General features: G+C 45.4%; 1 protein-coding gene across 1 annotated transcript in view; it reads left to right on the plus strand.

Annotated features, from left to right (window-relative positions):
- vps53 (VPS53 subunit of GARP complex) overlaps positions 1-17,307 on the plus strand; it is a 338,695-nt gene that overhangs the window by 217,067 nt on the left and 104,321 nt on the right. Inside the window, exons 14-15 of the mRNA XM_055657535.1 lie at positions 128-370; positions 6,048-6,195. Of these exons, the coding sequence (XP_055513510.1) occupies positions 128-370; positions 6,048-6,195 (391 nt within the window). The remainder of the gene's footprint in view (positions 1-127; positions 371-6,047; positions 6,196-17,307) is intronic.

Here is a 17,307-nt window from a genome sequence, read left to right on the forward strand (position 1 = left end):
CCCTCCTATTTCTTTGAACTCTTTCACAAGATTGTATGGGCAGCCATGAACATTGTTACCCCGTAATCTCGTTTCCAATTAAAAAAAAAAAAAAAATCCTTATTTTCTCCTCCTCTCTCCCTGCTAGGAATCTCGGCGAGCTGATCGACAAATTTGTGGCCGATTTCAAAGCCCAGGGTCCCCCGAAGCCGAACGCTGGTGACGGTGGAGTGGTGCTCCCCAGCTGTGCCGACTTGTTTGTCTACTACAAGAAGTGCATGGTGCAGTGCTCGCAACTCAGCACCGGGGAGCCGATGATTGCCCTGACCACCATCTTCCAGAAATACCTGCGTGAATATGCCTGGAAAATCCTCTCCGGAAACCTGCCGAAGTGAGTGTGAAATGATTTTGAACTGATCATTACTGATCATAGTAACCCTTGCTATTCCTCTCTCTCCATCCCACCCCCTTCCCAGTTCTCCGATCAGTCTTATGCCCCTGTCCCACTTAGACTATGTTTTAGGTGACTAGGCTGTCGCCTGTATGGAGGCGAGTCGTCTCCTCAGTCGCCCAAAGAATCGTAGTGTTTTTTCTGCTCGCCGCTAGGTTTTGAAATGTTCAAAAAATGTCGGTGACAGGTGGCTTAATGCCAATGAGCATAGCTCGACTTCTCCTGAGGTAGGTGCTGTCGTAGGTGATCAATAGACAATAGGCAATAGGTGCAGGAGTAGGCCATTCGGTCCTTCGAGCCAGCACCGCCATTCGATGTGATCATGGCTGATCATCCCCAATCAGTACCCCGTTCCTGCGTTCTCCCCATATCCCCTGACTCCGCTATTTTTAAGAGCCCTATCCAGCTCTCTCTTGAAAGTATCCAGAGAACCGGCCTCCACCGCCCTCTGAGGCAGAGAATTCCACAGACTCGCCACTCTCTGTGGTCGCCAAGATGACGTAGGTTGTCGCCGGTGCTGACTTCGTTGAATTCCATTGGCGACTACCGGCGACAACCGGCGGCAGGTACCGGCAACTGAATTATCTTAAGTTGTCTTCCGTTGTCGCCAACAGGGTCGTAGCTTGTCGCGGGAGGACGTAGGTTGTCTGAGGTGTGGTCATAGGTGGACGTGCTAATGGGTCGCCGGTTTTCGGTAGCTTACTACAACTGTGACAGTCGCCGGCATTCGCCGAAAATAATCACCTAAGTGGGACAGGCCCATAACTGTCTCCGAGTACATTTTCTCTCTGTTTGCTTTGTTGTTACCTTCTCCCAGCTAACAATGATCTACTCTACATTTTCCTTGATCTCCATTCCCTTTGCCCTGTTTTCACACCTTCACACTTCCTTATCTATGTATCTCCCTCTCCCCTGACGTCGGTCTGAAGGAGGGGCTCGACCTGAAACGTCACCCATTCCTTCTCTCCAGAGATGCTGCCTGTCCTGCAGAGTTACTCCAGCATTTTGTGTCTATGCGGAGGATTTCCTCAGCAGTCAACAACTGCAAATGATTACTCAATTGTCCCAGTCTTCAAACAAGAGGAATAGATCAGGTAGATGCACTTGCTCAGAGTAGTGGAATCGAGAACCAGAGGATATAGGTTTAAAATGAGGGAGGAAAGATTTAAATAGGAACCCAAGGGTAACTTTTACACATAAAGGATGGTGGGTGTATGGAAGGAGCTGCCGGGGGAGGTCGTTGAGGCTGGGACTATCGCAACGTTTAAGAAACATTCAGACAGGTACATGGATTGGACAGGTTTAGAGGAATATGGGCCAACTGCTGGCCAAGTGTGACGTGTAGATGGGACATGCTGGCCGATATGGGAAAGTTGGGCTGAAGGGCCTGTTTCCATGCTGTGGGAACCTCTGACTCTATGTGAAGCCTTACAAAACAAATCAGTGTGTTGATCTATAGTAGCCACTGGGTGCTGGAGTAACTCAGAACGTCAGGCAGCATCTCTGGAGAATGTAAATAGATGACTTTTTTGGTCAGGACCCTCTCGACTTGAAATGCCACCTATCCGAGTTTCAAAGAATTCCACAGATTCACCACCCTCTGACTAAAGAAATGTTGCCTCATCTTCCTAAAAGAACGTTCTTTAATTCTCAGGCTATGACCTCTATTCCTAGACTCTCCCACTAGTGGAAACACTCGATCCAAGCCTTTCACTATTCTCATTATATAAATGATTTGAATGAGGGAACTGAAGGCTTTGTGGCCAAGTTTGCAGATAATATAAAGATAGGTGATGGGACAGGTAGTGTAGAGAAGGCAGGGACTCTGCAAAAGGACTTGGACAGGTTGGGAGAGTGGGCAGATGGAATAAAGAGTGGAGTCATGCATTTTGGTAGTAGGAATAAACACATAGACTATATTCTAAATGGGGCGAGAATCCAGAAATCGGAGATGCAAAGGGGCTTGGGAGGGCTGGTGCAGGTTTCCCAAAAAGTAAATTTGCAAGTCGAATCAGTAGTAAGGAAAGCAAATGCAATGCTAGCATTTATTTTGAGAGGACTAGGATATAAAAACAGGGATGTTAAGCTGAGGCTTTATAAGGATCTGGTCAGGCTGCATTTGGAGCATTGTGGCCTCCATATCTGAGGAAGGATGTGCTGGCGTTGAGGGGTCCAGAGGAGGTTTACAAGAATGATCCCAGAAATGGGGTTAACATATGATGAGCGTTTGACGACATTGAACCTGTACTCGCTGGAGTTTAGAAGGATGAGGGGGGGACCTCATTGAAACTTACTGAATAGTGAAAGGCCTGGATAGAGTGGATGTGGAGAGGATGTTTCCAGTGAGGTGGGAGAGTCTAGCACCAGAGGCCAGAGCCTCAGAATCAAAGGACGTACTTCAGAAAGGCGAGGAGGAATTTATTTTGTCAGAGGGTGGTGAATCTGCGGAATTCATTGCCACAGAGAGCTGTGGAGGCCAATGTCATGGATATTTTTCAGGCGTAGACAGGTAGATTCTTGATTAGTACGGGGGTCAGGGGTTATGGGGAGAAAGAAGAAGAATGGGGTTGGCAGGGAAAGATAGCTCAGCCATAATTGAATAGCAGAGTAGATGATGGGCCGAATGGCCTCATTCTGCTCCTATAACTCGGGAATGGGGAGTTTATTCAACTTCAGACCTATTTATTCAAGGGACACCACAGGTAGGAGTTTTTGGCTCTCATTCCATTGGTGTAAACAATTGCCTGGGCATTTTAGAATAGTATTAGAATAAAAATGTAGATAACCATATAACCATATAACAATTACAGCACGGAAACAGGCCATCTCGGCCCTACAAGTCCGTGCCGAACAATTTTTTTTCCCCCCCTTAGTCCCACCTGCCTGCACTCGTACCATAACCCTCCATTCCCTTCTCATCCATATGCCTATCCAATTTATTTTTAAACGATACCAATGAACCTGCCTCCACCACTTCCACTGGGAGCTCATTCCACACCGCCACCACTCTCTGCGTAAAGAAGTTCCCCCTCATATTACCCCTAAACATCTGTCCCTTAATTCTGAAGTCATGTCCTCTTGTTTGAATCTTCCCTATTCTCAAAGGGAAAAGCTTGTCTACATCAACTCTGTCTATCCCTCTCATCATTTTAAAGACCTCTATCAAGTCCCCCCTTAACCTTCTGCGCTCCAGAGAATAAAGACCTAACTTATTCAACCTATCTCTGTAACTTAGTTGTTGAAACTTAGTAGATGCTGCACACCTTTACAGAAATAAAGTTCTGCTGAGTATCTCACACATTGTATTTACTTATTGAAGTTTCTAACATCTTTAGTTTAGTTTAGTTTAGAGATACAGCAGGGAAACAGTCCCTTCGGCCCACCGAGTCCTGCGCCACCCAGTGTTTGAGAAGGAACTGCAGATGCTGTAAAATCGAGAGGTAGACAAAAGTGCTGGAGAAACTCAGCGGGTGCAGCAGCATCTATGGAGCGAAGGAAATAGGCAACGTTTCGGGACGAAACCCGGAAGGGTTTCGGCCCGAAACGTTGCCTATTTCCTTCGCTCCATAGATGCTGCTGCGCCCGCTGAGTTTCTCCAGCGCTTTTGTCTACCTGTGCCACCCTGTGATCCCTGTACACTAACACTATCCTACACACAATGTGAGACAATTTATACCAAGCGAACTAACGTACAAACCTGCACGTCTCTGGAGTTGGCGAGGAAACCGGAGCACATGAAGAAAACCCACGCAGGTCACGGGGGGAACGTACAAACTCTGCACAGCCAGCCAGCTGCCGTGGTCGGGATCGAACGCGGTTCTGTGGCGCCGTACGGCAGCGACTCTACCGCTGCGCCACCGTGCCGCCCGAGGGGAATGAGGAGGAAATCTGCAGTTTTCAGCTTTTGGTGTACTGGAGTCCAAATGATATTCATGCTATTGATGTACGGGACGGAAAATGGCAGGGAAAAATTGTGCTTTTATCACAAAAATATTTATTATTTATTAGGGTCAACAAAAAGACTCCAATAAAACTCTGCCGTTTCCAGATTTGGTATGTTCAGTACATCAAATAGAGGCAGACAGAACAACTGGTCTTAAGTGGAGTGGACTGCAGCCATTTTCACCATATATGGTACTGCACAGATTGAGGTCGTCAGGTTGTGCGCAGACCTCTGCTGAGCTTTTTATTCAACGCTGTTCGTGGTATCCAGAATGTTTATTGAACCTGAAAGACTTAATAATGGTCAATGAACACATTTTCTTCAAAGTAATCCACTGCGTGAAAAATCAAATGGGAAATCATCCCATCTGCCTTGTGCCCACGGTACAATCAGAATATAATTGGCCATCACTCTCTCAGATGTAATGGGCATTATGAATATGTGCACTGTACAAAGAGATATCAATCATTAAACATAATACATCCCACATGGTTCATTTTGAGGTTGAACGAGGTTACTTTTATGAGAGGAAGTGCTTCAACTGAAAATACTTTTAACGACTTGGGGAAAAAAAGCAAATATTGAAGACCAGGGCAACGTAAGCTCCTGTGGCAACAAGGAACTGCAGATGGTGGTTAACCAAAACAAGACACAAAGTGCTGGACTAACTCGGCAGGTCAGGCAGCATCTCCGGAGAACATGATGAGTCTTCGACTCAAAATGTCACCCATCCATGTTCTCCAGGGGTACTGGAGATGGACACAAAATGCTGGAGTAACTCAGCGGGACAGGCAGCATCTCTGGAGAGAAGGAATGTTGCCTGTCCTGCTGCATTACTCCAGCATTCTGTGTGCATCTTCGGTGTAAACCAGCATCTGCAATTCCTTCCTGCACATTTCTCCAGAGATGCTGCCTGTCCCGCTGAGTTATTCCAGCATTTTGTGTGTATCTTTGGTGTAAACCAGCATCTGCAGTTTGTTCCTACACATATCTCCAGAGATGCTCCCTGAGTTACTCCAGCACTTTATGTCCTTTTAAAAAAAAAATGGAGTCCTGTAGTGGCTAGCTGAAAGGCAGCTTAGTTTAGGCAATTTAGCTTAGAGATACAGCATGGAAACATGTCCTTTGATCCACCGAGTCCACGCCAACCAATAATCTATACACAAGTTCTATGTTATCCCAGTTTCACATCCTACACACTGGGGACAATTTACAGAAGCCAATAAACCTACACCCCTGCATGTCATTGGAAATATTTTTATAATATCATATATTTTTTCATTTATATTTAGTTAAGAGATACAGATTCAGATTCAAGTTTAATTGTCATTGTCAGTGTACAGTACAGAGACAACGAAATGCATTTAGCATCTCCCTGGAAGAGCGACATAGCAAATGATTTGAATAAATAATAATAAGTGTCCGGGGGGGGGTGGTGATTGGCAGTCACCGAGGTACGTTGTTGAGTAGAGTGACAGCTGCCGGGAAGAAGCTGTTCCTCGACCTGCTGGTTCGACAACGGATACAGCACGGTAACAGGCCCTTCGGCCCACTGAGTCCGTGCCGACCAGCGATCCCCGCACATTAATACTATCCCACACACACGAGGGACAATTTACAATTTGACCGGAGCCAATTAAGCTACAAACCTGTACGTCTCCTGTTTCTCCTCAGAACCACAAGTAGCAGCGGTGGCCTGACCATCTCCAGTCTGCTGAAGGAGAAGGAGGGCTCGGAGGTGGCAAAGTTCACACTGGAGGAGCTCTGCCTCATCTGCAGTATCCTCAGCACTGCCGAGTATTGCCTGGCAACAACACAACAGGTGAGGAGTGGGCTTTGCAATGCAAGTGCAACGCCAGCATACATTTCAAGAGGACCAGAATATAAAAGCAAGCATGTCATGCTGAGGTTCTATAAGGCGCTGGTCAGGCCACATTTGGAGTATTGTGAGGAGGTTTGGGCCCCTTATTTGAGAAAGGAAGTGCTAGCATTGGAGAGGGTCCAGAGGAGGTTGACGGGAATGAGTGGGTCAATGTATGAGGAGCGTTTGAAGGCACTGGGCCTGTACTGGCTGGAGTTTAGGAGGATGAGCGGGTGGGGGGGGGATTTCATTGTAACGTACCGAATAGTGAAAGGCCTGGATAGAGTGGATGTGGAGAGGATGTTGCCAGTAGTGGGAGAGTCTAGGACAGAGGGCACAGCCTCAGAATAAAAGGATGTACCTTTATAAAGATGAGGAGAAATTTCTTCAGCGTGAGGGTGGTGAATCTGTGGATCTAATTGCCCCAGAAGGCTGTGGAGGCCAAGTCATTGGGTATTGTCAGATGGAGATTGACAGTTTCTTGATTAGTTGGGCGTCAAGGGATTTGGGGAGAAGGCAGGAGAATGGGATTGAGAGGAAAAGATAATTCAGCCATGATTGAATGGCGGACTAGACTTGATGGGCTGAATGGCCTAATTCTGCTCCTATGACATGAAACATCAGCCCTCTGAATCCACACCAGCCATCGATCACCCTGTACACTAGTCCCATGTTATCCCACTTTCTCATCCACTCCCTACACACCAGGGGGAATTTACAGAGGGCCGATTAACCTACAAACCCGCACGTCTTTGGTATGTGGGAGGAAACCGGAGCACCCGGAGGAAACCCATGCGATCCGATGGAGAAGGTGCCAATTCCACATGGACAGCACCCGAGGTCGGGATTAAACCCTGGATCTGTGGCGCTGTGAGGCAGCAGCTCTGCCAGCAGTGAAACTGTGTCACCCATCATTGCACAATAATCCCTAGGGCATGGTCTCTCATTTTGACTGCAAATGAGAATCAAGCTGTGCTTCAAGATCTTTCTTGTACATATATTTCCTATTTAAATGTTACTAGGGACATTTAATGGACATTTATGTCCATGTTACTATGGACACCGTTGGGTCCCCGTTGGGATGCCAGTCAAGTACGCACGGAATTATTCGATGAAAATGACGGTCTGAAAACCGCGCTGGGCCCGGCAACCGTCCCCCAACAGCGCAGGCACGACTGATGGGCCCGGCAATTGGGAGCGCACTGCGCAGGCGCGGCTGCCTCGTTGAAACTTGTCCCACTCACAGTATAAAGTTCGTTAAAGTTTATAAAGTGATTTACTTTTTAAAATATAACGAAACTTGATACTGCCCTACTCAAATTCGCAGGCGAATGGTGAGTAAGGCACTCCTAAAATTGTAGCGCTATCGTGTACCGTTTTGGCTGTATTTTGGGAACATACGTACATACAAGATGAGACTTTTAGTTATGTATGGATAACATAGGGCACGGTTTGCCTGTTATGCTATAAAATGGTGTTACTGCCGTTAGACCTAGGTGATGGGAACAGACATTGGTACATTGTGTGCAGGGAGGAACTGCAGATGCTGGTTTACACCAAAAATAGACAAAAAATGCTGGAGTAACTCAGCGGGTCAGGCTGCATTTCTGGAGAAAAGGAATCGGTGAAATTTTGGGACTGAAGAAGGGTCTCGACCCTCGACCCTCTAGCATTTTTGCGTCTATCTTAGACATTGGCACATTGATTGTTTGTTCAGTTCAGTTTATTATTATTGTCTCCTGTACCAAGGCACAGTCAAAAGCGTGTTTGCGTGCTATCCAGTGAGAGCAAAGACTGCACATGAATACAATCAAGCCGTGCACAGTGCACAGATAAAGGATAATGGGCGCGACATTCAGCGCAAGATTTAACAATGAAGGCCGATATTTTAAATAACGTGTTCATACAAATTTATTCAATGCAAGAAAATACAGGTAACTTTAATTTACAGAATGGATTACAGTGGCAGTGGATTAGGGCAGCATGCTGTAGAGCTATTGCCTTACAGCGCCAGAGATCCGGGTTTGATCCAGACTACGGGTGCTGTCTGTATGGAGTTTGTACGTTCTCCCCGTGACCGTGTGGGTTTTCTCCAAGATCTTCAGTTTCCTCCCACGCTCCAAAGACGTGCAGGTGTTTGTAGGTTAATTGGCTTGGTATAAATGTAAATTTTCCCCATTGTGTGTAGGTGGGTTGAAGGGCCTGTTTCTGCGCTATATCTCTAAACTAAACTAAACAGCGTGAAGCATACTGGCCTTGTGATATGCAGTTCTATTTGTGTTGAGTGTGGTTATCCTAAGATTTACCCTTAGGGATTTTCCGTCGATTGATTCTGTAAAGACTGGCCTGAAACAGTCATTTTTTCCCAGTCCAGGTAGCCCTAGATAAATAGTTTTGAGATGTTGGTTTTATAAGGCTCGTTAATCATTTCAGTGAGTGATAGACACAAAATGCTGGAGTAACTCAGCGAGACAGGCAGCATCTCTGGAGAGAAGGTATGGGTGATGTTTTGGGTCGAGACCGTTCTTCAGACTTAGTCCGAAGTAGGGTCTCGACACGAAATGTCACCCAATCCTTCTCTCCAGAAATGCTGCCTGTCCCGCTGAGATACTCCAGCATTTTGTGTCTATCTTCGGTTTAAACCAGCATCTACAGTTCCTTCACTACACTTTTCAATGAGTGACTTGAATCACATTTGCACCCCATTGCCTGTTGCTTTAATGGGTCTGTTTTGCACAGAGGTAGACTGTACCCCTTAGCTGAACTGGTATGATTTGATAAGACAAAAAGTGCCAAAGTATCTCAGCAGGTCAGACAACATCTGTGGAGAACATGGGTAGATGACATTTCGGATCAGAAGCCTTTTTTGTGAAGGATCCTGACTCAAAATGTCACCTATTCCTGTTTAGTTTGGAGACAATGTGTGGAAACAGGCGTTTAGGGCTGCACGGTGGCGCAGGAGTAGAGTTGCTGCCTTACAGAACCTGCAGCACCGGAGACCCGGGTTGGATCCTGACTACGGGTGCTCTCTGTACGGAGTTTGTACGCTCTCCCCGTGACCGCGGGGGTTTTTCTCCAAGATCTTCACTTTCCCCCCAGACTCCAAAGACGTACGTAGGTATGTGGATAAATTGACTTGGTATAAGTGTAAATTGTCCCTAGTGTGTGTTGGGTAGTGTGATTTGCTGGGATTGCTGGTCGGTGCGGACTCCGTGGGCTGAATGGCCTGTTTCTGCGCTGTAACACTAACCTAAACTAAACCATACCATTAATCACACATTCACACTGGTTCTATGTCAACCCACTTTTGCACCCTACACACTAGGGGCAATTTGCAGAAGCCAGCAAACTTACAAACCTGCACGTCTTTGGAATGCGGGAGGAAAGCGTGTTTTTTTGCTTTAGTTAATGCAGCCGGCTGGGTTGAGTTTGTTCAAATATGGGCATGTGCGTACCTTGCTGATCTGTGCGGCTCAATAATTCATTAGGAAAACTCATTCAGTCATCGCCAGACTGCTTTCCACTGTGGGTATATCCCCACGAGCTGGATGGAGACTGGCCAAGTGCTTCCAGCTTTAGTCTGTCATCTAGGTTTGTAAATGCTTCTGCCATCTTATAGTTACGTTGCTGTTCAAGAATTCCACTCGTTCCTGTCATCAGCAGACATAATAACTTGAAAAAAAAGAGCAAGCTCTCACATTAGTTCAGTTCGGTTTAGTTTATTGTCACGTGTGCCGAGGTACAGTGAAAAGCTTTTGTGTCGTGCTAACCAGTCAGCGGAAAGTTGATTACAATCAAGCCAAAAATACATACAGCCAAGACTATTCATGATTACAATCGAGTCGTCCACAGTAGAGCAAAGGGGAGCATATAGAGAGCATAATATATAATATATATACAATAATATAGGAATTGTCTTTTCCTCTCCTGAGTTTCATTCATTGTCACGTGTGCCGAGGTACCGTGAAAAGCTTTTGTTGCGTGCTAACCAGTCAGCGGAAGGATTATTACAATCAAGCCATCCACAGTGTACAGATACAGGATAAAGGGAATAACAGTCCAGTAAAGTCCGATTAAAGATTGACGAGGATCTCCAATGAGGTAGCTTTTAGTTCAGGGCCAATCTCTAGTTTGTGATAGAATGGTTCAGTTGCCTGATAACAGCTGAGAAGAAACTGTCCCTGCATCTGAAAGTGTGCATTTTCACACTTCTGTACCTCTTGCGTGATTGGAGAGGGGAGAAGAGGGGGTGGGGTGAGACTGGCCCTTGATTACGCTACTGGCCTTGCCGAGGCAGCGTGAGGTGTAGATGGAGTCTAATTAAAGTATACTGCATGCTGCTTTCAGAATGACTTGGCCAATCGATAACGGAACCTACTTATCAAGTTGGTCATTTCATCTTATCTTTTAAATTGCTGTAAGTCGATAAAAGAGAAATGAGTTGACATTGCAACATTTAAAACAACACAAGATGCTAGAAGCGTAGTTTTAAAAAACTCTGGAGAACATGGGAAATAAATACACAAAGTGCTAGAGTAGGAGTGGACCAGAGGACAAAGGTTCAAAGTGAAGGAGAAAAATGTTGATAGGAATCTGAGGGGTAGCCTTTTCACACAAAGGGTGGTGGGTGTATGGAACATGCTGCCAGATGAGGTCGTTAAGGCAGGGACTATCCCAATGTTTAAGAAACAGTTACACAGTTACATGGATAGGACAGGCTTGGAGAAATATGGTCCAAGCGCAGTCAGGTGGGACTCGTGTAGCTGGGGCATGTTGGCCGGTATGGGCAAGTTGGGCCGAAGGGCCTGTTTCCACACTGTATCACTCTATTCGTAACTCAGCGGATCAGGCAGCATCTCTGGAAAACACGGATGGGTGACGTTTCGGGTTGGGACCCCTCTTCAGACTGTCTAAAGAAGGGTCCCCACCCGAATCATCTCCTATCCATAGTCTTTTTTTGTAAACCAGCATCCACAGTTTGTTGTTTCTTCATGTTATTTCTCGGCTATTAAAACTTTTTTACCTGATGGGCGATCTATTTCTATTCAATGAACTTGATACCTATGGAAAAATACCCACCTAGCATGAATGTTTAAGAAGGAACTGCAGATGCTGGAAAATGGAAGATAGACAAAAGTGCTGGAGATACTCAGCGGGTGCGGCAGCATCTATGGAGCGAAGGAAATAGGCGACGTTTCGTACTGCCACCCGCTGAGTTTCTCCAGCACTTTTGTCCACCTAGCATGACTAGTAGGTTGTCAAGTTGGAGAATACTTCACAGGTTCATTCACAGTCTTTTTAAGTTGCCATTTGTCAACCATTAATAATCTTTTATTTTGCAAAGAATGGGTTTGAGTAACAAAGGACAAAGGACAAAGGAAATGTATGTTATTGTATGAATAGCGATTTCTCTTATATCAAGTAACCCTTGCATTCCCTCTCTCTCTGTACCTCCCCCACCCCTAGTCCTGCTGTTCCTCTCCCTTCATTATCACCTCCTCCAGAGCCAACAATGGACCATTGTGGGCTCCACTTTTCCTTGGTCATCGGTGCCGGCTCTGATTTGTTCTGAACCTTTTCATACCTTTTGTTCCCCTCTCCCTGTGACAGTCTGAAGAAGGGTCTCGACCCGAAACGTCACCTTGTCCTTTAATCCAGAGATGCTGCCTGTCCCGCTGAGTTCCTCCCGCACTTTGTGTCTATCTAACGTTCCTTATCAGGAATCGGTTTCATTTCCTTTTTCTGGTGGCTCGTGTGGAACTGTAGCTCGGACTACAAGCGGATGAACAAGTTGTCACTTAGAACAGTTCGCCAAGAGGAGAGAAAACAAACACGGCTGCAGTTCTGAATGCTTTTTCAGCAAAGGACGGAGTGCGGGCGTGTGTACAAGCACACGCACAAACCGAGGCTGCAGCCTCAGAGAAAATCCTTTTCACAGCATTAACGCAACTCTCGCACCGTCGGGGAACTGCAAGCAATTATACAAGGCCGTGTGATCTCCTCGCTAGCATCCGCTGTTTGTTTTGATTTAACATGTTCATTAGACTGTAGCAAGACATTGGCAGCTCTCATTTCCCACTGGATAATGAGGTTCATATCTGCCTCTCAAACAAGTGGGCTCGAAATCCTCATTAGTCTGAGATTTAAAGCTGAGCCGTCAAAAATAATTATCAGCAATATTAACTGTTTGGGCAAAGATTCAACTTTTTTTTTTTTAAGTAATAAAATGGACATATTAACCCAGGTATGTAACATAAGGCAGAGATTGACAGATTCTTGATTAGTTTGGGAGTCAGGGGGTTATGGGGAGAAGGCAGGAGAATGGGATTGAGAGGGAAAGATAGATCAGCCATGATTGACTAGTGGAGTAGACTTGATGGGCCGAATGGCCTAATTTTGCTCCTGGAACTTATGAACTTATATCAAGTACATAGCGAGATGTAATGTAAACCAAAGATAGGCACAAAGTGCTGATGTATATCAGCGGGTCAGGCAGCATCTCTGGAGAAAAGGAACAGGTGACAGTTTGGGTTGGAACACGTTTTTAAAATGAAAGTAGAAGGGGGCGGGGGGGTGAGACACTGGAGAGAGGAAACGGCCAGAACAGATCAGGGCAGGCCAAGGATGGGTGGAGCCCACAATGGCCCATTGTTGGCTGGTGATAAGGAAGAGAACAGGGATGCGAACAGTGGAACTAGTAGAACGACTGGGATGGGGAAGGGGGTAGGGGTAGAGGGAGGGAATTCAGCGGTTACTTGAAATCCGAGAAATCTACCTTCATACTGCTGGTCTGTTAGCTGCCCATGCAAATTATAATGAGGTGTAAATTACCTGGGTTTCCTCCCGCTTTCCAAAGACAGACATGCCGGTTTGTAGGTTAACTGCCTTCTGTAAATTGTCCTCAGTGTGTCGGATAGAGCTAGTGTATGGGTGATCTCTGGTAGGTGTGGAATCAGTGGGCTGAAAGGGCCTGTGTCCATGCTGTATCTCTAAAAAAACACAAATTTCAAGACCCATTTTGAATATGTGAACAGGCCAGAACTTTGTTGCAGAGTTTCATCCTTTGGAACTGATCTGATTTTAAATCAAAACTTGTGTAGGAAGGAACTGCAGATACTGGTTTAAATCGTGAATAGACACAAAATGCTGGAGTAACTCAGTGGCACAGGCAGCATTTCTGGAGAGAAGGAATGGGTGCCGTTTCGGGCTGAGACTGTCCGATGGATCTCGGCCCGGAATCTCACCCGTTCCTTCTCTCCAGAGATGCTGCCTGTCCTGCTGAGTTACTCCAGCATTTTGTGTCTATCTTAAATCAAAGCTCTGGCCAGTGATGGAAATGGGGGGGTTCTCAAGGGGACGGCGTTTTCCTACTTTTCAGTTTCCAGTTTATGTCCAATTTCTGCACCAGAAGGGAGTCGGAGAAGTTTATTCGCTATCCTCATAGCCGCCAAGTAGTACGTATTTTCCGTATTTCGTACGGAAATACGAATTTGCATTGTTAATTACGGATTTTTTTTAAAAACAACCATGGATAACCATTACAACGAGTCACCGATTTGTTAACTACCATTGTTAGCACTTGTTAACAGCCAGTAGTTAACATGTAGTTATACAATGTATCATCAATACATCGATCCACATTCCTCAGTAAATGTAATTGTGTTTTGACCAAGTTTGAATGACGCCGCGTTCCTTTGAATAAAATTCACGGGAGAATTTCTTAAAACTCACTGTCATTGAGGGCTCCGGACCACGAGCACGGGCTTCTTCCTGGTGTGCAGGTAAAGTCATTCACCCATGTTATTATATTATTCTCTTGCTCTCTCTCTCCTCTCTCCCCTCTCTCTCACTCTCTCTCCCTCCATCCCTCGTTCTCTCTCCCTCTCTCGCTGTGTCTCTCTGTCTTTCGTTCTCTTCCTCCCTCCTTCTCTCTCTCACACGCTCTCTCTCTCCTGCTCCCCATCTCGTCTCTCTCTTGCTCTCTCACTCCCTCTCACCCACTCGCCTCGGCATTCCCGGAATCATTTGGCGTTTTGCGGGGACGGCAGCATCTGCAGTTCCTTCCTGTTTTGGGGGGGGAGCCCTGGCCCGTGGCGGCTCCTGGTCCGTTCCCTCCGCGGGTGCCGCCTGGCCCGCTGAGTTCCTCCAGCACTCTGTGTTTTTTGTTTGGCTCTGGAGCTGAAGGTGGACACGGGGGGCTGAGGTGGCTCAGCGGGATGGGCAGTGGCTCTGGGGAGTGGGTGGCATTTCGGGTCAAGACCCTTCTTCAGACAATCACAAGTACTCTCACCGACGAGAGTTCAGTTCAGTCTGAAGAAGGGTCTTCTCTCCAGAGTCGCTGCCTGTCCTGCTGAGTTACTCCAGCTTTATGTCTATCTTCAATTTCAGAGTTAAATAAAAAACACAGAGTGCTGGAGGAACTCAGCGGGCTAGGCGGCATCTGTGGAGGGAATGGATTCAGAGTTGTTTCGGGCCAGGGTTCTTCTTCAATAGGAAGGAACTGCAGATCAAAGATACTAGAGCGGATACTGAGCCCAACCTCAGCCTCATGGACCATAGCGTACCCCTAGTTCCTAAAACCTATTTCCATCACTGGCTATAAAAATAAAAATCTTCGACATTATTCAGAGAATACGCACTACAAGGCCACTGTTTGTCCCTTGGCCAATCCCAATGAAAACAGGATTTCAGGTCAATTATTGCACTGTTGTTTGTCGAGCGTGCCTGCGCATGCAGTCAGTTTCCATCCGAACCTACCTAATGATGATTACATCTCAAGGGCATCACGTGAAGATTTATTTACAAAAGATGATTCTTTTGAATGATTCATGGATTGCATTTTATCTGATGCAAAAAGAAATACTTCCCTTGGAATCTGATCTATCAAACAAAAGGGGATTGACGGAGAGTGAATCAAAGGGCGGCACAGTGGTGCAGCTGATAGAGCTGCTGCCTCACAGGCCAGAGACCCGGATTTGATCCTAACCACCGGTGCTGCCTGTGTGAAGTTTGCATGTTCTCCTTGTGACCGCGTGGGTTTCCTCTGGGTCCCAAAGATGTGCTGGTTTGTAGGTTAATTGTGTGGGGATTGGATGTGAAAGTGGATAACATGGAACCAGTGTGAACGGGTGATTGATGTTTCCATGCACTTTCTATAAAAGTAAAATTAAAAACTACAGGCCGATGATCTTTCATTGGATACACTGACTCTGTATCTCCACTGAATATGCTTGAACTACGGAGTATTTTAATGTATCTACACAGGGGCTTAGTATTATGTGCAATCAGGGCTGCCAACATTGGGCGAGAGTGGGAGTGAGAGGTTGCGAGAGACCAAGCTCGAGGGAGCGTAATGACCGAGGGAGGTGGGGGGGTATGGGAGGGGGGTACGGAACTTTTGCATTTTTCAGCTTGAAATTGTGCAATCTGGCACATACTGTAGCGAGTCTTTTAACTTACACTTGAATGCAATATTTATGCTTTAAATTGGATTAGCTATGAATAAGGTAAGGCTAAATTACATTCCACAGTAGAGGCAAGCTCTGATCAACAGGTGCAGCACATGAATGATATTAGTATATTCATGTATGGAAATCAGATTATAATCAAACACTTGGCCCATGTTGACCATCCTGGGTCTCACTACACACCTGATACTCCTGACCCTGACTCCAGCCTTACACCTGCCCCCTATTCTACCCTGATCATAGCTGCTTACCTGCTTACGTTCTCAGTGCTGAACACTCCCATTGTCCCAGCTTTGACTGCACACCTAGTACTATTCCAGACCTTGACTCTGGATGCACACTTGGCCTTGCTCCTCGCCCCTCTGCACTGACAATATATCTGGCCCACACATAAAGCCTCATATCTGACCACGTGAACTTAACCTATTACGTTCAAGACCACAGGTGCTTATCTAATGCTGTGATCTTTTATGGGGCACTTCACAGACCAAATTTTGTATAACAAAATTTGCTACATCCATTGGTTTCCATGTTCTAACATGCTAGTAACTTTGTCAAAGAAGTCATCAATTGGTTGAATATAATTTCTCATCCATAAAATTATACTCAGCTGTATAAGTACTCTGTTACCATTTCCTTAATATTCCTAACAAACTGTCATTAAGTCATTCTCACCCCCAATGTTTTCAGTATTTTGATGTCTTCCTCTCAGCTGGGACTTTTCCAAATGCAAAGTTCAATAACTATATATTTAAGCAATAATATTCAATTTAATGTGATATTGAGAGTACATAATATTTTCTGTGGTATTCATAACACAACAATGATAAAAAGACCTTTGTTTTGATTGCACCTACCAACATGCATACATTATTATATTACAGTTAATATGTACCGAGGGCAATTTTTTTTCCAATGCTCCCCATTCCCAATTACTTTTACATTGAAGTGATTGAAATCCAAGTGAAGTTTAAATGGCATCAGAAAAATAAAACCTCCAGAATGGATGATATTTATTACGTGGTTGGTTGGAGTCAGTATCAGCACAATTACTATATTAAACTTTGAATCTTCAGATGTCCTGGTTCAAGCTAAAACTAAAGACAAATAATAACCTCCTCACACATTCCCCTGCAAGTATCTCTGTCACTCCTTTAAAATATGCCCCTTCTTTGAACAAGCTCTTAAACATCGCATCTGAATCAGTTTCCATCTGATTACACTCCTTGAGGATGTTCATCTACGTGTTCAATTAATAAAACAACGAGATTGGGGACATTTCTATTGAACCTGTCAAAGGAATTTGTGGGGGGGGGGGGGAGGGGGGGGGATTTAGAAATAGTCAGCGAGGTCTAATATACGTAATAGTTGAGTGGCAAATGACAATAGTGCTACCTTCCCAATATTTAACTGAAGGAAATAATGGGTTATCAGGGCTGTATGTTGTGACAGACAGCCTGACACCTTGCATGTCATTTTAATATCACACTTATCCAATCCCCCTGGATATTCCGGATTAATAAATTAAAGTTTTGTCAACTAATTACAAATCAGGCTAATTACAAATCAATAACATTAGCCCATTCCGAAACACGAAGCGCTGAGC

This window comes from Leucoraja erinacea, chromosome 28, assembly GCF_028641065.1.
Source record: "Leucoraja erinacea ecotype New England chromosome 28, Leri_hhj_1, whole genome shotgun sequence".
In the NCBI taxonomy this organism is placed as follows: Eukaryota; Metazoa; Chordata; class Chondrichthyes; order Rajiformes; family Rajidae; genus Leucoraja; species Leucoraja erinaceus.